The sequence below is a fragment of the Ambystoma mexicanum genome, chromosome 3q (assembly GCF_040938575.1).
Source record: "Ambystoma mexicanum isolate Mex_15411 chromosome 3q, UKY_AmexF1_1, whole genome shotgun sequence".
Classification (NCBI taxonomy): domain Eukaryota; kingdom Metazoa; phylum Chordata; class Amphibia; order Caudata; family Ambystomatidae; genus Ambystoma; species Ambystoma mexicanum.
In genome coordinates, this window is record NC_090926.1 from 1,107,033,952 (window position 1) to 1,107,057,480 (window position 23,529).

At 46.6% G+C, this 23,529-nt stretch overlaps 1 protein-coding gene across 3 annotated transcripts in view; it reads left to right on the plus strand.

Moving 5' to 3' along the window:
• STXBP2 (syntaxin binding protein 2) overlaps window positions 1-23,529 on the plus strand; it is a 669,892-nt gene that overhangs the window by 445,490 nt on the left and 200,873 nt on the right. For all 3 annotated transcript variants that reach the window (XM_069603863.1, XM_069603862.1, XM_069603864.1), the window contains exons 14-16: window positions 6,654-6,792; window positions 11,782-11,888; window positions 16,226-16,327. In XM_069603863.1, coding sequence (XP_069459964.1) covers window positions 6,654-6,792; window positions 11,782-11,888; window positions 16,226-16,327 — 348 coding nt within the window. The remainder of the gene's footprint in view (window positions 1-6,653; window positions 6,793-11,781; window positions 11,889-16,225; window positions 16,328-23,529) is intronic.

A 23,529-nucleotide genomic window follows, 5' to 3' on the forward strand; every position in this document is an offset into this window, starting at 1 on the left:
GCTTGCCCTCGATCACAAGGAGGACGGCTGTGCGGCCTGTAAGTTACTTAAGCCCAAAACGATAAAGGACCGTAGGGTCAAAAGGTGGGCGGCCTACGCCATGTCTAGGTCAGATTCCTCGCCCGCCGCCGAATGTGACGAGGACAGTGATTACACGGCCTCCATAACGGAGGTTGTAGACCTCTCGAGGGAGCGTTCGCGCTCCTCTTCATCCGTCCCCGGCCCCGACAAGCCCGGCTCACGCCCAGCTTATGGGGATGAACACCCCGGCGACAAGGACGCACACAAGAAATCTCAAAAACACATACCCCACGGCACGCATTAGTCGAAGACGAAGGCGGCCATAGCGCCAACGGAGGCGCAGGGCCCACCGGCGTCTTCAGCCGACCGTAAGGGTCGCCAGCCCTCCCCACCACCGCTCCCGCGACAGGCGACCGGGCACTCTGGAAATAAGGGCGCTAACCCTAAACCCTCAGGCGGCGACGCGCCTCGTAAGAGTGCGCACGTTGCCAGTAAAGGCTCGACGGTACCGAGCGCGCACGTTGCCAGTAAAGACTCGACGGTACCTAGCACGACGGCGAGCGATCCCTCGGCAGACAGAACGATCGCCGAAAGCCTCGCGCCTATGTCTTCTAAGGACGGCCAGAGACGGAAGTCAAGTGACACGCCAAAAACCACGCACAAGGCCAAAGAAACGCCGAAGGCACCGAAAAGTAGGCTGGGACAGCTCCCACCGTCGACGGAAAGCCCTAGCCTGCCAGAACACTTCTCAGAAGGCGAAGGCACCTTATGTTCGACGCTATGGGACAGATCTAGGCGAATACAAGGAGAAGAGACTCCTTTTTCACCCCCAGACCGCTCTGGCCTACCTCAGTGGACCTTAGAAAAGTTCCAGTCCTGTATGGACAAGTTAGACAGATTCATGGCCATTCCAGAAAATAGGACACCTAAAAGACCCAGGGAGGTACTCCTAGAAAGTCCAAGGGCTAAATACCCGAAATTGTTCTATAACCCCTTTCAGTAGGATATGAACTCTTACGACGTCACCGAAGAGGACACTCACTTCCAGGAGGAGTTCATTAATGATGAAAACCAACAAGAGGGAGAAGGCTTCCATGAGGACACTAACATAAGTGAGGAAGGGTACGAAGAAGACCCAGGTGAGGGTGACCCAAATCCCTGGCAGTCACCATCAGGGTCTACAGAGCCAGACATTATAGACATCAGGTCTCCTCAGACCACACCAGTCAGGAACCCTTCGCCTGTTGACGACCAGCCCACCTTTAATGCGCTGCTGAGGAAAGCAGCAGCACATTTTGTGGTCGAAACTGGGGAGGTCGCCCCCAGACACTGACTTCGTGGAAAGGATTATCAAAGAAAAACCCCCCTCTGTCAAGAGACGAATCAACCCTTCACTGGCCACCCCTGCACTAGTAAGAGGGGTTAATCCAAGAATCGAAAAATTGTTCTCACCCTCTCAATCAGACCCACTATATATTAAGGGTCACTCAATCCCAGACTCCTTAGTGGCGACTAACACTAGGAAAAGGGCGGGGGTTCCACTGTCTACCAGCGAGGCACCCCCGGATAAAGAGGGAAAAAAGCTTTATGCCCTAGCCAAAACAATTACCACCTCGGCAGCGTTCTCAACTAGAATTGCCAATAATAACACATTGCTGGCAAGCTACGCTGATGCGCAATGGGGAAAGCTTAAGCAGGACATCGAGGAAGTCCCATAACCCCTAAAAACTAGATTGCTGGCTACAGTTAATGAAGGGTCTCTGGTCAACCAATGCATCGTTAAGAATACCCTCGATGCAGCGGAAACAGCTGGCCGCTCTTTGGTACAGCGAATTCTGCTGAAGCGACACGTCTGGCTTCGCAATTCCGGATTTAAGGCGGAAACGCAAGCGGCGCTCATTAACAAGCCTATTGAAGAGTCTAACCTCTTCGGAAAGGCAGTGGACGACGCACTGGAAAATGCGAAAAAAGAATTTGGTACCATAAAGACGTTGGACCAAATCTCAAAGCCCCCTAACAGGCGGGGATTTGGCAACAAGCGTTCTTTTCGTGGCCAACGCCAGCAACAGAATCAACAACTTCAATATTCTGCCAACAACTACCAAAGTAATAGTGGCCAGTACAATCAGAGAGGTCAACGCCGTGGCAAGGGGAGAGGCCGGGGTTCCACCCCTAGAGGCTCCCAAGCCACCAACAACACCAAGTGACGCGAAGATTCGGGTCCCCTCCCATGCATCGCCGGTCGGGGGCGGGTTAACATTCTTTCTTCCAGCATGGGAGGGAATAACATCAGACCGCTGGGTACTATCCACCGTAGCCCGCGGCTACTGTATAGAGTTCAACAGTTCCCCAACATACAGACCCCCGAGGGGACGACGCATGACACCAGAACACCTCGCCATCCTTCTCCAAGAAGTGGACCAGCTACTGGAAAAAGGAGCTATAGAGGTCGTTCCTCTATCTCAGATAACGGAAGGTATTTATTCAGTGTACTTCCTTGTACCCAAAAAGGATCTAACCATGCGCCCTGTATTAGATCTGCGCCCAGCGAACAAGTTTGTCAAACCCCAAAAGTTTCGTATGGTGACCTTACAGGAAGTGATCCCACTGCTATCACAGGGAGATTACATGACAACACTGGACATAAAAGATGCATACTTTCATATTTTAATGTTGCTAGCGCACAGAAAATACCTCAGGTACATGATAGAGGGCAAACACTACCAGTTCAGAGTGCTACCCTTCGGCATAGCATCTGCACCAAGGGTATTCACGAAAGTACTGGCAGTGGCAGCGGCCCACCTGCGCAGGTTATCCATCCTAGTATACCCTTACCTCGACGACTGGCTCATAACAGAGGATTCTTACGAGATATGCTTCTCAAACACCCAAAAGACTGTTGACCTTTTGTTCCAACTGGGCTTCTCCATCAACGAGAAGAAGTCCAGCTTAGACCCCAGCCAAGTCAAACAATTCCTAGGGGCTCTGATTCGAACAAAGGACGGCCTCGTCTTCCCCTCCAACGAGAGGGTCCAAAACATGCTATTTCAGATCCCCCAATATGTGGCAGGTCGGGAGGTGACGGTGCGCAAAGCGATGCGCTTGCTAGGAATGATGGCGTCATGTATTTATTTGGTACCTCACGCGCGCCTGCGCATGTGCCCAATGCAAGAGTGGCTCAACAGCCAGTGGTGTCAGGCCAGCGGACAATGGGACGATCTAGTGGTGGTCTCGCAGGCCTTGGTTCTCTCGCTACGCTGGTGGACAAAGGAAAACCTGGTAAGAGGGAAACCCTTTGCCACACCCGCAGTGGAAGCCACTCTAACCACATACGCATCCCTCACTGGATGGGAGGCTCACCTATCCCATCAGACTGCTCACGAGTGTGGACTCCGAGCGTAGCATCCAAGCACATAAACCTACTGGAGCTACTGGCCGTGTTCAAGGCACTAAAAGCCTTCCAGGAACACCTACAAGGGAAGACAGTGATGGTCCTTACGGACAGCACCACAGCCATGTACTACCTCAACAAGCAAGGGGGCACCCACTCTCCAGGACTGTCCAAGCTGTCCCAGAATATATGGAAGTGGGCTCTCAAACACAACATGTTCCTACTGTCGCAACATGTACCAGGGGAACTCAATCTGCTAGCAGACAAACTCAGCAGAGACTTCCCTCTGCCCTCAGAGTATGAATGGCAGTTGCACGAAGACATCATCTTCGACGTCTTCACACAATGGGGATTCCCAGAAATAGACCTGTTCGCAACTCTGGAGAACTCACAATGCCAAGATTACGCCTCCAGGTACCCCCAGAACCAATCCAAGGGGAACGGTCTATCGATTCCATGGTCAGGGAAATTTGCTTACGGCTTTCCCCCGACTCCCCTTCTCAACAAGATTGTGCACAAGATGCACCAGGAACAAGTTACCATGATACTAGTGGCCCCTATGTGGGCCCGGCAGCCATGGTTCGCTCACTTGATGGAGATGTCTCCATCTCCCCCAGTGAAACTTCCCTGCCCGCACAACATGCTGTCACAGGACAAGGGCAGGACACTGCATCCATGCCCTCAGACCCTGAACTTAGCAGCCTGGCTCCTGAGATCATAGAATTTGGACACTTACAACTCCCGCAGAGATGCATGGACATCCTCAGGGAGGCTAGAAAGCCTAACACTCATCACTGTTATTCTAGCAAATGGAAGAGATTTGTCATCTGGTGTAGAGGAAGAAGCATCGACCCAGTTGACTGCTCCCCCACGCACATTTTCCTGTACCTGACCCATTTACTGGACTTAGGCCTGGTGATCAATTCCATTAAAGTCCACCTAGAGGCACTTTCTGCATACACCACTTCCCAGCTTAAAGTGTTGTGGTGGAAAGTCCCAGTTATCAAGGCATTCATGGAGGGAGTAAAGAGAATACACCCTCCGATAGCTAACCCAGCTCCCGGCTGGGACCTGAATGTGGTACTTACCAGACTCATTGGCTCACCCTTTGAACCCATGCACAAAGCAACTCTTAAAGAGCTCACTCTTAAGACCGCTTTCCTAATAGCTATCACCTCCATTAGGAGAGTAAGTGAACTACAGGCTCTTTCTGTTTTAGACCCCTTTGTAGCAGTTCACAAAGATAAAGTGGTTCTACGCACGCACCCAAGGTTTGCACCGAAATTCATCTCAAAATTCCATGTAAACCAGTCAATAGAACTACCAACGTTCTTTCAAAACCCTTCCAATTTGGGAGAAAAAAAGTCTGCATACACTTGATGTGCGCAGAGCTGTCATTTTCTACATGGAAAGAACCAGACCACTGAGAAAGACTAATCAGTTCTTTGTCTCGGTGGCAGCAGGAAGAGAAGGAGATGCAGTTTCAAAATCCACTATATCTAGATGGATTGTTCAATGCATCACTCTCTGTTACACTCTTGCTAAGAGAGAACTACCCTTCAAGCCAAGAGCACATTCTAATCGAGGCACTGGGGCATCCATAGCATTCATTGCAAATGTTCCCCTTGAGTCCATCTGCAAAGCAGCAACCTGGAGGTCTGTGCACACCTTTACAAAACACTACTGTCTAGATGCACACTCTAGATCTGACTCGCAGGTGGGACAGGCACTATTAAGACATCTTTTCTCTACTGTTCCTTCTCATAACCCACCGCCAACTCCGGGTACTGCTCGCTAGTCTATGCACAGCATGTGATTCTAAGCAGATTAACAAACATCAGAAGACAATGCATTACTTACCGTAAAAGCATTTCTGATGGTTGTATCTGCTTAGATTCACATGCGCCCGCTCGGATGGAAGGAACATAGACACCTTTCTACATCTCTCTCTATTTCTGTACTCACTCACGTATAGAAGACTCCGGGCAGAAAAAATACAGAGGGACGGGAAGGGCAGAAAAAATACAGAGGGACCTCGACGCGTGAGGGATTGTGGCTACAACGCACGTCACTATAGGGATAGTGTTACAGACACGCCTTGTCGACGTCCCCTTTTCGATTACGAAAAACAAAATGCAATACTCCGCAGTGACCACTGGATGTCAGACCATATGCACAGCATGTGAATCTAAGCAGATACAACCATCAGAAATGCTTTTACGGTAAGTAATGCATTGTCATATATATGCATATGTGGTTGGCAAAAGTAGTTTTTGGGGTGGCAGAAAAGAATTAAAAAGATAATATTCTCCCCTTCACCCTCCACCCCCCCCAATACAACTTCTTTTTAATAGATGTTTTGTGGTTCGTTAACAATTAATTCTTTGTTCTATAATTCGATATAATCACATGTAACTGAGGAAAGGCGCATATTACTGGAAGAGGTCAAAACCCTGCTGGAAAAGGACACCATAGACCTTGTCCAGGTAAACAAGGGTATTTGTTCAATGTACTTCCTTGTGCTAAAGAAAAACTTAACAATGCACCCTGTACTAGACCTGCGCCCAGGGAACACGTATGTCAAGCCATGTGGCTTGTTTTGTCTTATGCCGCTTTGCAGCCTCATCCTCGCACCTTGAGCTTTGCCCACATCCCTATGGTTCATGTACACATTATTTGCAACAATAGGTACAGCTGCTCTATTTATTGCATAGAACAAGCTTTGATTAACCCTTAAATTAGACCTTCTCAGAAGGACTTTGTTCCACTCACATATGTGTTGGTAATGTAAGTGCTTCACTTCACATATAGTTACATCCTTGCTGATCACCCTATTGCATAATTGTACATATTGTATTGGTGAGATGCATCATCACATACTCCTATCTGTAGGATCCATTATAATTGTGCTAGTTCTTCACTTGGATCAGCAAGCAGCACTGTATTGGGCCCATCTGTAAGCCCCATTTAAGTCTGCAACTGGAAGACTCCATTGCAAGCTTATTTGCCTTAATTGACATTGTGCCGCTTATAGGTGTAACTCCATCACAAGCCACCTTAGACTAAAGATATTCCTGCAGACCACCAAAATAGACATTCTATCACCACCATCGCTTCCTGGCCATATGTACCCAGCCACAGGTTTGTAATAAAGATAGTGCTTCCATAGCCAGTATCACTGATTTTGGCTGTCTGTAATAACCTCTTTGAGCATAAAGTTTGTTTTAACATTCATCTACAGGACTTGGCCATGGGAATGGATTCTGAGGGAGAGAAAATTAAGGATCCCATGAAGATCATTGTCCCCGTCCTCCTGGATGCGAAGGTCAAGCCGTATGACAAGATCCGCATCATCCTGCTCTACATCTTCCTTAAGAACGGTAAATGTACAGATTAGGTAAGAAGGGGTAATGGTACAGATAACCTGCCACATGACCGTTCGAAAGGTTTTGAGCTCATATGCCTGACTTCCTACGGCCTTTTTTTTTTGTTGCAGTATTTCTGCAACTGTTTGTTTACAGAAACTTGGTGTAGATGGCTGGCAGGTTTTCAAAGTTACAAATATGTAGTTGCATGCTCGGACTGCTTTAAGGTTGGATGTTTTGGTTTCAGATAAGATGCTGTACAAAGCTATTAATATGTTGCTTTGATATGTGATATTCTATAAATCCTTCATCTTTGAATATTTACTTACGTTAAACACTAACTCAGGCTGCAAAAGGCAGTGTCATTTCCGTGGGCGGTGTTGAGATAGATTTTCAAAATTCGCTGAGAATCCACCCTACTCTGTTGAATAGCCAAACTCACTGTAGTGTAACTGAGCAGTAAGGCTTAGAGTGGAAGAGTGGTTAAGGGTTCAGTTAAACACACACATAGCACTCAAATTAATACAGGGTAGGCAGACTGTATAAATAGTTTGTATTTGTTTAGGCCTTGGATAATAATGATCAAAAATCATAGGTAAATAATCACTTAATATACACTATATGTATATTCACCCAACACCTTACTTCAAGCACCGTAGGATCTATATACAGAACACTGTAGCATAGCAAAGCAAGTGAGGAAAAATACGCTACACTTTAAAGGACCCTCCCTTGTTGCAAGAGATAGGGCCTAGAGCCCTAACTGTCACATACCCAAATTGAACACTTTGCCGGAGGATATGCATCTTTAAAGTAGACTGAACAAGTGTTGGCAAAGTGCACAGGCAGTTGTAAGTATTTTAGAACAAAGAAGTAAAGTTTTTAGAGGTTCCCTACCCCCTCAATGCTACCACCTTGGGGAAAGTCCTGGGGTGTATCCTTGACTAGATATCCGATCACGGCCAGGCATTGAAGATGTAGGGCAATGACTTTACACCTGTTAAACTCTATGGAGGTGGGGAGGTCCAAAAAGGTATGTTAACTCACTGCATGTACTCGGATTTGCTCAGTGACTGCGTCAGAGGCTCCTGAATTTGCTCAGTCCTCTTGCTTCATGTCTTGGTTCCATTGGAAGGGATATAGGGGATAGTAGTACAGACGTCATTTTCATCAGCAGGTAGATCTGGCTAGTTGGCGGTTCTGTGTTCTGGCATGAGTTCCTGGGACTGGCCAGCCGGGTAGCTGTGGCAGGATGAAGAAAGGGCCACCACAGTACTGACCGCATCAGAAGACTCCAGGACACAAACCGCAGATGTCTGCCCTCATTGCGGACACAAATAAGCAGTTCCTTTAAGGCCCCTCTTCGTCCTGGAAACCTGCAACTGTAGAGAAGGTCTCTTGTTCCACATACATGCACACAGTTGGTAATCCCAAAGTGAAATTGCCTACACGTTACAATAAACTCAGTAAAAAGCAATTCAATAAGAAATGCAACATAACTGTGTCAAGAAAGTTAAAAGGCAGAAATCCCAAAAAATCATTCAACCTGCCATACCGTAAGTATGGCAGGACCTTAAGCAGTCCTTCTCTATCCAGTAAGTGTTTTGCAGTCTTAAAGGGGTTTATGGTGCCAGTAAGTAACTGAAGGGGAGCAGGGTACATGCCCTGTTATCTGGGTCAACCACACTATGGATTACCCAGCGGGGAAGCTTAGCCTAGAACATTGATCACAGCAAGTTAAATAAAGGCAGCAGACTCTGCGCTCATGCAATCGCTATGGGGGTGAGGCGAGTCTGAAAGTGGTAAGTATATACCGCCCCTTACTCTGATTTTCCGGGTGACCACTGTGGAGTGTTGGAGGAAGGTGTTTGACAAAGGAGTGGCATGGCATGGACAGAATAATAAGAAAGGAAAGCCTAACTCTGCCTTTTCTAAAGGGTATTCCCTACCTAAGGAAAACTCGGGTGCTCGCCGTCAGGGTGGTTGTCCAAATGAAAAGAAAGTCCTGTCCTCTCTACAAAACGACCTAATTCTAGCCCTACCACTATCTGCACAAACACCATAAAGAACACCAGGAGAAGGACTATTTTCCTTGTTCACTGGTATCCACGGGTATCCAGTCAATTTACCGAAGCAAATTTCAGAGTGGTACATTTCCCTGCAACCATAATGCCAACAATATTAAATATATATAGGGTAAGGGATTTAAATGGGTTGGGGTGGGGTTATAAGGATAGAAAAATCGGGGGCTTTGTCTGCCTTTGGCAGAGTTACTGAGACGAGGGAGATCACTCCCAAGTTTTAGTCCATCTTTGTTACTTTTAAAACCGTTACTGAGATGAGGGAGATCACTCCCAATGCTTTGGTCAGCTTTACAACAATTACTGAGACCAGGGAAAACGCTCCTGATGTACTTCTCAGTGGCAATTGTTACTCTTGTTACTTCTTCACCAACCACTGTGACAATGGAGATTACTCCAGATGCACTCTATGGTTATTATTAAACAAAATTTCTAGCGTTTTTCTTTTGCTCCTGTTATCTCCAGTTTTCTCTGGGACGCTTACCTGTTCTTCAATGGTTGCCTCCCTTCTTCCGGACACTGACCACGCCCCTCTTGCTGCTTTCTGCAACATGTGATTGTCTCTGCAAGATTGTATTGCACATTGCGGTTCCCGCTACGCCTGGGTGACTCTGCGGGAGGTTGTGGGGTCTTTAGTTGTCGGTATCGTTAATAGACCATATGTTCCACCTTACATAGATTGCACCACCTTTAACTTCCTCAAAGTGTCTCCACCGGTCGGGTCTCCTCTGGATATTGAAAGACTTCATTGCCCTCTCTCTGGTGTCCTCTTTGCTCTAGCTTCTCGGCAAGACTTCCACCTTCCCTAGTTGGAGTTTCCCGGGACAGCCAGGTTTCACCACACGAACTGTTTTCTTTAAGTCCCTTCTCTGTCTTTATATTTCCAATGTGGGTCCTCCCAGTGTAGTAGGATAGTCCTTTGTTTGTTTTGGTAATGTATTTAGGCCTCCTCTTCCCAGTACGTTCGCTGTCACATGAAGGAGTGGTCCACATAACTTGTGTAATCTTCACAGTATTTTCATAACGCAATAAATTAGGTCTTTCAATAAGAAAGAAAGAAGGGTCACAATAGCCTGCAGGTGTACTGTCAGAGGGTGTTCTTTCAGATCTCAGATTTCGGGGAGTCAAGGCTAAGGAAGTTAGGGAGTTCTGTTATGGAGTGGGAGTCTCCCTGTGAGCTCCTTCTGCTTTTTATCACCCCTCGGGGAGGGGAGGTGGGAGCCACTATCGGGCAGCAGGCTCACCTCCTTAACCTCAAATGGAAGGTCCTCTCCCATTTGGCGAGAAGTGGCGAGAACCCGTGGATCGTCACACCACCCCTGGGTACTGAAAAGTGCTGAGGACACTTCTGTCATTGGTCCAGTCAGTGGGCATCCAGTGGCTGAATGTTTCTTCATTGGGTGCAGCTAGGGAGCGGTTCCGATCTCTGCTTTAAGGATGGTTCCAGCAGACTTGTATCAGAACAGAAGCCAGGGCAAAGTCCATGAGCGACAGAGTGACCACAGGACACTGCAGACTAAGTGCATGAGAAAAGAAACCCTTGTCAGGATACCTTGTTTATGGCCTCGGTAAAGAACAGGCTCCAAGCAGGCCCCTCTTCATGCAGACGACAGGTCTTGGTGAACACGTTGAAGATGTGCATAGTTCCATGCTCCAACTCTGGGTGGTAAGTGTTGAGCAGGGAGGCAAGGACGGTGGATGGGCAGCCCACCGGATAGTCCCAGGACTCTTCTGATATCCACCGACCAGAGTGTACTGGTGCAGGACGCGGGACTAGTTGTTCCCACTAGTCCATGGAAAGAATGCACCAGAAGGTCTTCCTTGGTCACAGGAGTGGCAGCAGGGCTTCAATTAGGGGCATGGGCAATTCTGGTTGTTTGTAGCAGCAGTCTGGGTCTTGGCTCCTGTGGGCGACCCCCTGAATGGCAGTAGGGCTCCTCTACTTCTCCAGAATGAAGGCTTTGGGGCTTCTCTAGACCTCCCGATGGAATGGACCTGCACCATTCAAACAGGTAAGGGCTGTCCAATCATGGACAGCCACTTAACTCATTTGTCAAACAACTGGCATTCCCTAGCTCAAATGTTGATTGGGACTGGACAGTCCAATCCCAGTTTCAGCCAGGTAAGTCAAACAAAGCACTTTGCTTGGCAGTCTAGACCGGTTCCTGCGAAAGGGCATGCCTTTATAATTTTTTCTTGTAAGACCGCCAAAAAGCAAGATGTCCAAAGGACACGACTTAAACCACATGGATCAACTATGTTTAGTATGTGATGCTCAAATGTGCATTATATAGTAAAAAAAGATATTGCACAAGACTGCTCCAAATAAATATGTAAAACACAGTTCACCCTCAGCAACCTGTCATTGGCGCCTGGATGCCCACGGGCTTTGGCGCCTTATAAATCTGAATAACATAACATAACATTAACACATCAAAAATGAATACAAAATCTTGCAAGAAAAAAGGACACAACCCCAGTAACTCTCCTACTTAAGATGGTGTGTGAGGCAAAGTGAAAACCTCTAAGGGAGAAAGTATCCATGCACTTGTAGCCTTAGTGGCTCACCAGTGAACACAAAATAAGAATTGAGCAAGTGAGTGAATCTAAAAAGGCTTTCACTCAAAAGTCAGCCACAGTTCCAGGACATAGACAAAATCCTGGGAGCCCCACTGAAATCAATGGAAGGAAAGTTGCAAAGTCTTTCCCAATCCTTGACAAAGCAATTTGGCCTCTGGGCCTACATGACCTTCCCATATTTAATCAATATCGATGTTGCTGATGAAAGAACAAGATCAGTCTGTGGAGTCGATGGACTTAGTCCTAGCTCCAAATGACGACGTTTCACAGAGAAACTTGATAAACGCTCTTTCTGTCCCCAATCTTCTTTTGTGACCTCATGTGCATCGTGCTCTCTTCGTAGGCATCAGCGAGGAGAACCTCACAAAGCTCATCCAGCATGCCAACATTCAGCAGGACAGCAACATCATCCGCAACATGCAGCTGCTGGGGGTTCCTGTCGTCACTGGGGTATGTGGTGTTATTGCACTCCCATACATGTTAAAATATGCCGGATATGTGTGTTTGGGTGCACACGTACATACATGCCTGAGTACACAATCATTGCTATGTGAATACCTGACAAATTGTCATCATTGGTGAGGGAGTCATCTAAGGGTAGCTAGTCCATTCCTTAAGCTTTTATCTTTTCAAATGGTGGCATCACCGGACGACATTTGTTCGTATTGCTAAAAAGACAATATGAATAATGCGACACAAAAGAAACCAGTATTGTCATCCAGAAAACCTGAATGGAAGACTGAAGAATGAACTTGCTTGTGAAAATGCTTTTATGTTGATTTAAACCGTGAACCGCTACCACACAGGGGGGTGTCTCCAGGCGCTCGCATGTTTCTGCAAGCGAGGGGCGGGGGGCTTGGGGAGGTTAGTGAGGATAGGGTGCGAGGATGGGTTCAGAACCAGGACGAACTGGCATCTGCGAGTGTTTTGCATTTAGAAGTTCCTGCAGGAGGCCTCATGTGTTGTAACCGTATGGGTAAGATTCAGTGCCTCAGTGTGTGGTTGTGTTTTTGTGTTGATGTTTTATGGGGTTGTGGTGGATTTGGTTGTGCTCACTGGTTAGTGTCCATAAGGGGTCCAGAGTCACGGTTGGCTGTAGCTGTAAGATTTTTTGGGTATCTTAATGTGTAAATGGACTATGTGGATAGTTGACTCTAGGTGTGCTTCAGCATCTAGAGATGCTAGAGTGGGAACATTGAATTCATTCTTGGTTTATGTGTAATGTGACTAGCCCAATGGGTGGTATGGCGTCGGTTATGTTGGCTCAGCAGGGAGTTGAGAGTGGGTTAGTAAGTTGGTCGGTTTGTTGGAGCCTCTGATTCTTGGTTGTGGTTCTTTGGCCCATCTCGTCTTCACTCTAGTTTTCTGTGGTGTCATTCGAGGTTGTCATTGTCTGTTGAATAGCCAGGTTTTGAGCCGTTTCCTGAAGGTGATGTCTTCTGTGGTTCTAATTTCTTTGGGCATGGTGTTCCAGATGTTAGCAATTACACGTGAGAATGCTGTGCTGCTGAATTTTCTTTTTTCGTTATGTTTTGCCTCTTTGTAGGTCGTTGCTGGATCTTAGGTCCCTTTCTGGGTGAGACCGGCTAATCTTGTCTTTGAGGAATTCAGCTCCTGGTCTGTGCAAAGCTTTGTGAGTGATGCAGGGTGCTTTGAATTTCATGCACTTTTTTCTGGTACCCAGTGAAAGCTTTTCAGTGCTGAGTGATGTGGTCTCTTCTGTTTAGTCCTAATAGGACCCTGGCTGCTGTATTTTGCACCCTTTGAAGTTTCTTGGTGAGTCTTTCCGGCATTCCTAGGTAGAGGCTGTTTGCATAGTCAATTCTTGTGAGTATCAGGGATATGATAGTGAGGGTTCTGTGAGGGAAAGGAAGGTAGGGGTGTAATCCTCTGAGCAGTCGTTGGAGGAAGAAGCATTTTTTGGAGATTGCGTTGACTTGTGGTTCCAGGGATAGTCCGTTGTCAATAAGTATTCCTCGTTTTTTTTACTACGTCGGTTGTCTCTGGTTGTGTTCTCATGCTGGTATGCCAGTCCAGTTGTGGGTTCCATTTGTCGAATCCTGGGGGTGAGAACATTATTTCTGTTTTTGACGGGTTCAGTTAGAGGTTGTTCGTTGTCATCCATTTGTAGATGTCTGTGAGTCAGTTGTTGAGGCTGTTGTTTTGTTCGTGGGTTCTGTTTGTTTTCACAATCTGTTATCGTCTGTGTAGTTGTAGCCAGTAGGTCTGTGGGTTTGACTGATTTTCATCAATAGGCACATGTAGATGTTGAAGAGCAGCGGAGAGAGGCTGGATTCCTGTGGGATTCTGCAGGATATATTTTTGGTGTTTGAGATGAACGTGGTAGGTTTGTTCTTTCAGTTCTGTCTGTTAGGAATAAGGTAAGCCACTTCAGTGCGGATTACTGTATGCTACATTCTATCAATCTTGTTATTAGTGTTGCATGGCAGATTGTGTTAAATGCTGCTTATCTTTCCAATAGTATGAGCACCGACTGGCCATCTGCGTTTATTTTCAGGTCATCCCATATCGTTAGGAGTGCTGATTCTGTTCCTCTTAGTGGTCTAAAGCCAACTTTTGACCAGTCGAGTATTCAGGTTTATTCGACTTATTTAAGAAGGAATTTGTACACATGGTCCTCCAGGATCTTTGCGTAGTAGGTCAGGTAGGATATTGGTCTGTAGTTGCTCGGGTCTTCTGCGCTTTCTGATTCTTTTAATCAGAGGTTTAATGTATGCTGATTTGAAGGACAACGGTACTATTCCTCTTTTGAGTGACAGATTAATTAGGTTCCGAAAGTGTTGCTGGGGTTCTGTGGTTGAGGATTCCTTTGATGATGTCAGGGGGCCTGGGGTACTTTGGGGATCCGTCAAGGTTGGTGTCCTTGATCAGTGTGCCAAAGGTTTATTCAGTGATTTGGCTCTAGGCAGGTGAGGTTTGCTGTAATCTGCGTTTTGCCCAGTGTTTGTGGTCTGGCTGTCGTGCTTGTATTTGCCAATGCTAGGTTGATGGTCTCCTGGATTGTATCTATTTTTGATCTCTGGTGGTTGGTGATGTTGTCACAAAGTGCTTGTGTCGGGATGATGGAGTTCTTGCAGGACAAGGGTTTTGTTTATCGTTTTGATGATTTTGAACAGTTCTTTCTGTGGATTGTTTGCCGATTCAATTCTTGTGGTGTAGTAATACTTTTTTGCTTTGCGGACTGTTGCTTTGTATAGTTTCAGTTGTATTTGGTATTTTATTTTGTCTAGTCGGGTGTATTATTCTGTAAATTTTTTTCCATTTTGAGTTCTTAGGTAAACCATTTTGCTGCCAGTTTTTTTGGTGTGGCTTTGAATGTTTTTGCTAGTGCCATTTGGTCAAGAGCCTTGGTGATTAAACTGTTCAGTGTGTCGTCTGCTGTAGCTACAGTGGTTTCGGTGGTTTCTGTTTCGCTTGGGAGGGTTGAGTCTAGAAAGTTTGTTAGGGCCTCTAGGCCTAGTTTCTTCCAATTTCTTTTCTTGTTGGTATGGAGTATTTCCTTTCCGGCCGGCATGCAGGTTTGGGATGTGATGTAGAATGGTATCAAGTAGTGGTCGCTCCATATCATTGGTGTAGGTGGTGCGGATGCGCTTAGTCCTTCTCTGCAGAAAATTGTATCCAGGGTGTGTCCGGCGTCGTGGGTGGATCCATTTACTATTTGCTTGAAGTGTAGGGTTTATAGGAGTGCACAGAGTGAGTTTGCAGTGGATTTGTTTTCTTTTTTTAACCAGATATTGAGGTCTACTAGTGTGACAAGGTTGTTGTGGTAGGTTGATAAAATGGTGTTGGCTAGTTTCATGCAAAGTTGGGGTTGTAAGAAGGTCGTCTGTAGATCAGGAGGCCTACTGTGTTGGTTTGGTCATTGAGTTTCATTTTGGTGATGAGGGATTCAGTCTTCTACGTTGGTTGTGATGTGTTGAGATGCTCAAATGTGTTCTTTGTGTATGTTTTCGATTCCGCCTCCTCTTTGGTTTTCTCTATTGGCGTGTATTAGTTTAAAATTGTCTGGTATTGCGTTGTTCGCAATGGCTTTGTAGTGGTCTGATAACCAGCTTTCTGTAAGAAAGAGCACCTCTGTGCCTCCTTCGCTTAAAAGGTCATGGATTTCTATTATTGTTTTGCCATGGATCGAATGTTGAGAAGGCTGCAGTATAGTTTGCTTGATTTTCCTTTCGGGTTGTTGTTTGTATTGTTGGTCCGGTTTGATGTGCTGTCAGTTAAGTTTCCATTGCTGGGGGTGTTTTCCTGGTTGAACCTGTTGGGCGGTGTGGTTCTTTGGGGATCTGTTTCTTCGTCGAGTAGACTGATGAGGTTTATGGTTGGATTGGTTGGTTTCGCTTCATTCCGGGTGATGAATTGACGGCTTTCTAACACAATAGTTCACTGTAGATGCGTGCATCCTCCAGCCCTCCTTCCTGACACACACGCTCAACATCTGTTTGTTTATTGCAAGGTTGTCATTGATGGGATGATGCGTTTTTAAATGTTCTCATTTGGGGCCTCAACCATCTTAGTGTCCATTAGCTAGAGGACCCTCTCCCAGCACAAGCGTGAGGTTCATGTGGTGTGATGCGGAGTGTTTTTCTTCACACACCTCTGTGTATTCACACTCTTTCCTTTCTTTCTTTCTTGCTTCCTTCCTTGCCTCTCAGACTTGGTAGCCTCAGGTAGGTGTGCCTCTCTATGGCTTGCATTTCTTCTTTGCTGTCCATTCTTACTTCCCTTGCCAATCGCCCCAGTTTAATGGGCTGTTCTTCCCTCCCCAGTCAAGCACAAGTGTTCTCAGCAAGCCTGAGCGAAGGCCTCGCCTTGAATCCACGACGTATCAGCTTTCCCGCTGGACACCTATGCTTCGGGATGTGATTGAGGTAGGAGACCACCATATATTCCTACAGCCGCGCATGGAGTTCCCTCCCCGTTTCGACCTTTCTTCTGCATTGTGCACTCTCTGAGCAGATGTGTAATGCTTGGATACGATACTGTGATGAATCATCATTTTGGTTGCATAGGACTTGCCAGTCTTTATGAAATGTTTTTTTTTTAAACTTATTTTAAAATTTTATATACAAAACCATAAAATCACAGGATACTCCAGAAGACAATTATTCCAAATTCATGAAAACAGTATACGAAACAACTATATACATTACAAGATAAACCCCCAATCAAATTCCAACAACTCATATTCACCCCCTTTACACCCCTATATACACAAGTACAACACCAAGTCTAACATAGCTGAAGAAATTTACCCCAGATCCTCTCAAATAAACTCATTTTCCCTTCTCTTCTGTAAAGTGACTTTTCCATAGCTGCCAAATCTTCCATCTCAATCATCCACGTCTCAACATTCAGAGTCAAAATATTCTTCCAGTTTCGCAAAACAATCTTCTTACCAATCATCGCCCCACGGAACAACCACTTCTTCTGACTCAAAGTAAGTTCCTCCAGAGACTCATCATCCCCCAAAATCATCATTTTGAAGTCCAAGGCAGGTAAATTCTCAATCACCTCACCACATACTCGACCAACCTCATTCCAGAACAACCTTACCAACCTACAGTCCCACAACATATGCTCCAACGTACCTTCCGAATGAATACACCTCCAACAATCCGAACTCTCCGACATCCCCCTACCCACCATTCTCTCCGGCGTCCAAAAAACCCGATTAAGTATCTTTATCCGTCTCGACCTCTCCGTAAGCCCCAAAGAACACAACTTAACATTTTCACACATCCGGCGCCACAAATCCTCAGAAATACCCGAACCTAACCTCCTACCCCACTCTTCCCTTAACAAGTCATTACCACTGTAATGCGACACAATCTCCTTATACACTCGACTTGCCAGTCCACCTTCCTTCCCAGTTGGCTTCCTAGTAAACAAACTCAGATCAATTCTCCTTTCAAAATCCACAACCCCAATCGCCTTTTTTAGCTTCACATAATCAGAGATCCTGAAATTATCAATGTCAAAGCGCCGTTGCAATTCCCTTGCCGTCATCCAAACACTGTCTTTAAACAAATCAGCTACCCACCGCACTCCACCCAAAAACCAATCCACCCAAAAATCCACATTACCATTAATCTTAATAGCAGGATTAAGCCACAAAGATGCACCAGGGTCTCTAAATGTGTCCACCTTCAAGCATTCGCAAATACTTTTCCATGAACATCTCAAATTCTCAAACAGCGGATCTTTTCCACAATTCTTTCTTGAAACCGAAGTCAAGACCGCACGTGGAGTCAGTGGTCCAACAAAACTAGTCTCAGCCTCGACCCATACATCTCATTGTTCATCCACAAAAGGTACCAAAAAATCCGACATGAAGGCCAAGTGGTATGCCCTGAAATTAGGAACCCCCTAAACCACCCTCATTCAAAGGCAGTTGCAATTTCCACAACTTTAATTTTGGTGGCTTCTTATCCCACAAAAATTCTTGAAGCATCCTGTCCAAATCCTTCCAAAACGAAGATGGTAACACCAAAGGAAGCATACTCATAACATAATTAATTTTTGGGGCCGAGACCATCTTTAGGGCATTCACCTTGCCCCAAAGCGAGAGATTCAACAAACTCCATCTATCCAGCTCAACCCTCAACCCACTAGACACAGATTTAGTATTTTCCGAGATCAAATCTCTAATCACAGGAGACAACCACACCCCCAAATACAGCACCCTACCAGGACACCACCGAAATCCCAGGTCCACCATAAATCTCCTGTCCACAAGATGTGTCAATGGCATAACCTCCGATTTGGTCCAGTTAATCTTAAATCCTGAGCATAGCTGAAAATTAGCCATCAACCTCATAAGCGCTGGAACAGACCTCTCCAGATCAACCAGAGCCAACAGCATATCATCCAAATCTTGTTTCAATCCCCAACTCGTAAGCCCCACCACCTCGTCCGCCTCCCTAATAGCCTCAGCCAATGGTTCCATGGCAATCACAAATGATAGCGGCGACAAAGGACACCCTTTGTCTAGTCCCCCTCTCCAGCACAAACTTCCCAGATCGCAAACCATTAGTGATAACCTCTTTATGAAATGTTATGCTGAGCACTGGAGCCATTTTAATGTAATATTGGTTCCAAGTGGTGTTCGCTCATCTGATCCTCGCCAGGTTTCATACACTGCAGAAATACTTTAGGGCTAATTCACAGAGCGTTTTCCAATGGGTTTTTGCCATTATAAAACACTTCTGTGAATTAGGCCCTATGTATTCTTTCTGATACTTGGAGATGTCGCATTTACATCCAAAATGCTATACTTTTATGTATTTATTTCTGTACTATCCTGCAAAAGTTAAAACAATTCTGCCAAAATATTGAGTTGTACAAGACGAGGGCATTCAATTTCTACGGACTAAAGAAGCGTTGTTGCTCTTGTGCACAGATGATTTAAATGAAGGAACTGAATGTATGAAGCCCGTTTATACTGCACCCTTAATTTACCAATGCACACTTGCCACACATCATGTTTCACACACCTATATATTTGATCCACTAATTTCTGGATTCCATGCCACGGTATCTTAGTGTGAAGGTCTATAATGAAGCTTTTTCTTGGAAACCTTAATTTAAAGTGCACCTTTTTTATCCAGGTACAGATGTGTTTGGCACCGGCCCTACTTGCTATTTCTGCTTATTCGATAATGCATATTCGGTTCCACTCACTTAAATCTTGACCTTTACACATTTCTCAAAACATGCTTCATGTTAATGTGATTCTACTGCTACTGCTACCTTGAGATGCTTCATGGAAACAAGCAATACTTCCCGGATTCTGGAAACGCAAAGCACAAAATAGGTGTCCAGCAGCAGTCCAGCAGCCCCCACAAAAATATATGAAGTATTTCAATGTTCTGCCTTATTGCCTTCAGTGACAATGCTCATTTTATTCGGCTCAAAATGTAAATATTAACTGCAGTACGCAATTTTCTTTATACGTTCTCCCCATCTGAAATAGGGACCTAACTGGAGTTCCTTTGAAGGTTTTGTATAATTTGGATCATTCTGTGCTTTCCAGTTTATTTTCATTGGTACTGTGTGCCATACTCCTTGAATGAGCCCTAATAGGAACAAAACATGTCAGGAATTGCTTCTGGATATAAGGCCAGGATTTGGGACAACAGTGTATCTGAACAGCTGTAGGTATAAGGGTATGAGTTGTACACTGGAAACCTTTTAACAGTGCACACCGTGGGCCTCATCACAAGTTGGCCGGTATCACAGCAGTATAACCGCCGGCGCTAATAGCGTTACCGCCAAACCCACCGGCGCTATTGGCGCCGGACAACGGGTTTGGTGGAATGGTAATTCCCCATTGGGCCCATTCGGTAATTCCCCGTTGCGCCCAATCAGCAAATTCCCGGCGGATTTACCCCCAGCTCAGAGCTGGGGATAAATGCCACCAAACCAGTGATTTGGCAGACCCTTAAATGCAACGGAAATAGCGTTACCGACGTATTTGAGGGTTACCACCAAACTCGTGATGAGGCTGCGTATCTTAAAATGCAGTGCAGTGCAGAAACTTTTGGATCTTCCTAGTCTTTCACACTTATGATTTTGTTTACTATTATATGTGCTTGCCTAAACACAAACTGGTAGCAGCAAACGTATTTTTACCATTTTGTTGTTTTTTTAGTGTGCATATTCACGTTTACCACATACGGCTACTGAACGTGGCTAGTGCCCTAAAATGGCCATGCCACAAGATTTTCACTTGTTCTTCGGCTATATGTTCTGCCTGACTTGCCAGGAAATCCCATACAAGGTTGTGCACTTACTGGAGAAAGCTGCTGGTGTGTGTGTGTGTGTGTGTGTGTGTGTGTGTGTGTGTGTGTGTGTGTGTGTGTGTGTGTGTGTGTGTGTGTGTGTGTGTGTGTGTGTGTGTGTGTGTGTGTGTGTGTGTGTGTGTGTGTGTGTGTGTGTGTGTGTGTGTGTGTGTGTGTGTGTGTGTGTGTGTGTGTGTGTGTGTGTGTGTGTGTGTGTGTGTGTGTGTGTGTGTGTGTGTGTGTGTGTGTGTGTGTGTGTGTGTGTGTGTGTGTGTGTGTGTGTGTGTGTGTGTGTGTGTGTGTGTGTGTGTGTGTGTGTGTGTGTGTGTGTGAGATACGTGGGTGTGTGGGGGGCATGTGTGGGTGCAAGTGTCTTGACCATGCTCCGGTTTGCATTTTCAAATGCTGAGCATCCTTCCCAGGTCGTTGTCATTCTGCTGCTGGTCTCCTTCTACAAGGACCAGGCCTTCCACCCTGGGACAGTTTTCTGGGCCGTGTACTTGCCAGGGACAGCTGCCTATGTTTTGTAAGCTACCGCCCAACACCATCTACCGGTCTGGGCCTTTTTTTGGTCAACACAAATGTTGTCCTCCTGCCTGGGCCATTTTTGCTAGGGTGCCATCCACCTCTCCAGGGTCTGCTGTGTGGAGGTTTCTCCGTTCTCCTGGAGCCATCACCTTTGCCTATTCCACTTTGGGATTGTCAGATCCCACTCCTGTGAAGAATGGCTGTTCTTAATTTGGACCATTTAGATGATAGTTGGCTCAGGGAGATGATAGTTGGCTCAGGGTGTAAGGCCCTGGGAGACGCGATCCTTCATTTTCTTTAAAGAGTAGCATTTTTCTACCAGGTTGTTTTTGCTTCTACAGCATTGGATCTCTCATAGATTCACATGCTTGGAATATTTCTGATCAACCTCCGCCGAAAAAAGCTCGGGTAGATCCTAACCCTCAAACACAAGATGCCCAACACCTAAATGTCCAACACCAAGTTGACTATCAAGAAGATGTCCAGATGGACACATATAGAGGCATCTATACAGAAGAAGAGGAGTCTTCTTTTCTGGACAACTATGGGGAAGATCAAGGGGCAACGGACAACTGGGAGGACACCCAGCAGGACGATCACAACTCTGATATCGTTTGCCTCGACTCTCCCACATCCACCCCGATTCGACAAGCTTCCCCAGTGGATGATCAAATGGCTTTCAACAACATGTTGAAAAAAGCAGCGGAATTCTTTAAAATTGCCACGCTTGAAGCCTTGCCCGAACAAGATTTTGTGGAGGACATTGTTAATGAAAAACCTCTGGCAAGCCAGTCTATCCCTCTCTTGAGCTCTGTAAAGAGACAGCTGGCCCCTTCCTTACTCACACCAGCTCAGACTAGGGCTGTGAACCCAAGGGTCGAAAAACTTTTCTGGCCCTCCCCCACCGACCCGCTTTATATCAAATGACACGCAATCCCAGACTCGCTGGTGGTGACCAACACTCGCAAGAGAGCAGGGGTTCCCCTTGCCATGGGAGAGTCACCCCTGGACAAGGAGTCCAAAAGGTTGTATGCCTTAGGCAAAAGGGTTACGTCAGCGGCGGCCTATACCATCCGGATTGCCAATAACACGACGTTAATGGCAAGCTATGTCGACGCCCAATGGAACCTACTCCAGGAAGGCCTTCAGGAGGTTCCGGAACCAACCAGAGCCAAGCTTCTCGCCATTGTCTCGGAGGGCAAACTTGCCAATCAGAATGTTGTAAAGAATACCCTGGACACCGCAGGCAGGTCTCTCGCACAGGGTACTCTCCTAAAGAGGCACGCGTGGCTGCGCACGTCGGGCTTCAGGCCTGAGACCCAGGCATCCATTATCAACAAACCCATCGAAGAGGCCAACCTCTTCGGGAGGGCGGTAGACGATGCATTGGAGACAGCCAAGAAGGAGCACGAGACTATTAAGTCGCTGCACCAAATTTCCCAAAAACCCTCTTCACAGAGGGGCAGTAATTCTCGGCGGTCCTTTCCAGGACAAGCCTGCGCCGCTCAAAACAATTTCGGCACAGGCTTCTTCAACTCAAGTCAACCTGCTGCAAGCCCCACTTACTAACCCCAGAGGGGTCAGAAGCGCGGAAAAAATAGAGGCAGAGGCTCCAATTCCAGAGGAGCGTCAACTTTGGGTCAGAAATGACCACCAAGTTCAGGTCCCCTCCCATGTCTCCGCGGTCGGGGGGCGATTAACATCTTTCCTCAAGGCATGGGAGGGGATAACTTCAGACCAGTGGGTCCTAAAGACGGTCGCCCATGGTTACTGCGTGGAATTCGCCCGACCACCACAGTTCAGACCGCCGAAACATCGACGCCTTTCACCGGAACATCTGCAGATCCTGATCCAAGAGGTGGAAGCGCTGCTGGGAAAGGACGCCATAGAAGCCGTCCCGATTCTTCAGGTAAACGAGGGTATCTATTCAGTTTACTTCCTTGTACCCAAAAAGGATCTCACCATGCGTTCTCTTCTAGACCTGCGCCCAGCGAACAAGTTCATAAAGCCCCAGAGGTTTCGCATGGTAACACTGCAAGAGGTGATCCCATTGCTAAAACAGGGGGATTTCATGACAACATTGGATATGAAAGATGCATACTTTCTTATTTCAATGCTGCCAGCGCACAGAAAATTCCTAAGGTTCGTGATTCAGGACAAACACTACCAGTTCAAGGTACTCCCCTTTGGCATAGCCTCGGCGCTAAGGGTGTTTACCATGTCCTGGCAGTGGCAGCGGCACACCTGCGCAGACTTTCAGTTCCAGTTTACCCTTACCTCGACGGTTGGCTCATCACGGGGTCTCCTTCGACGTTTGTTTTTCGAACACCCAAAAAACAGTAGACCTACTGTTCAGCCTGGGATTTTCTATCAACGAAAAGAAATCCAGCTTAGTCCCCAGCCAAGTAAAACAGTTCCTGGGGGCTCTAATTCGTACGGAAGACGGTCTAGTCTTCCTTTCCAGCTAGAGGGTTCAGAACATGCTCTCTCAGGTTCCTCAGCATGTAGCCAGTCGAGAGGTGACGGTACGCAAAGCTATGCGTTTGCTAGGGATGATGGCGTCATGTATATACTTGGTTCCCATGCGCGGCTGCGCATGCGTCCCATGCAAGAGTGGCTCAACAGCCAGTGGTGTCAGGCCAGTGGACAATGGGAAGATCTGTTAGTTGTCTCGCCAGCCCTCTCTCTCTCTCTCTGCAGTGGTGGTCGAGGGAGAACCTCTTGAAGGGGAAAACCTTCACCACCCCTGCAGTGGAAGCCAC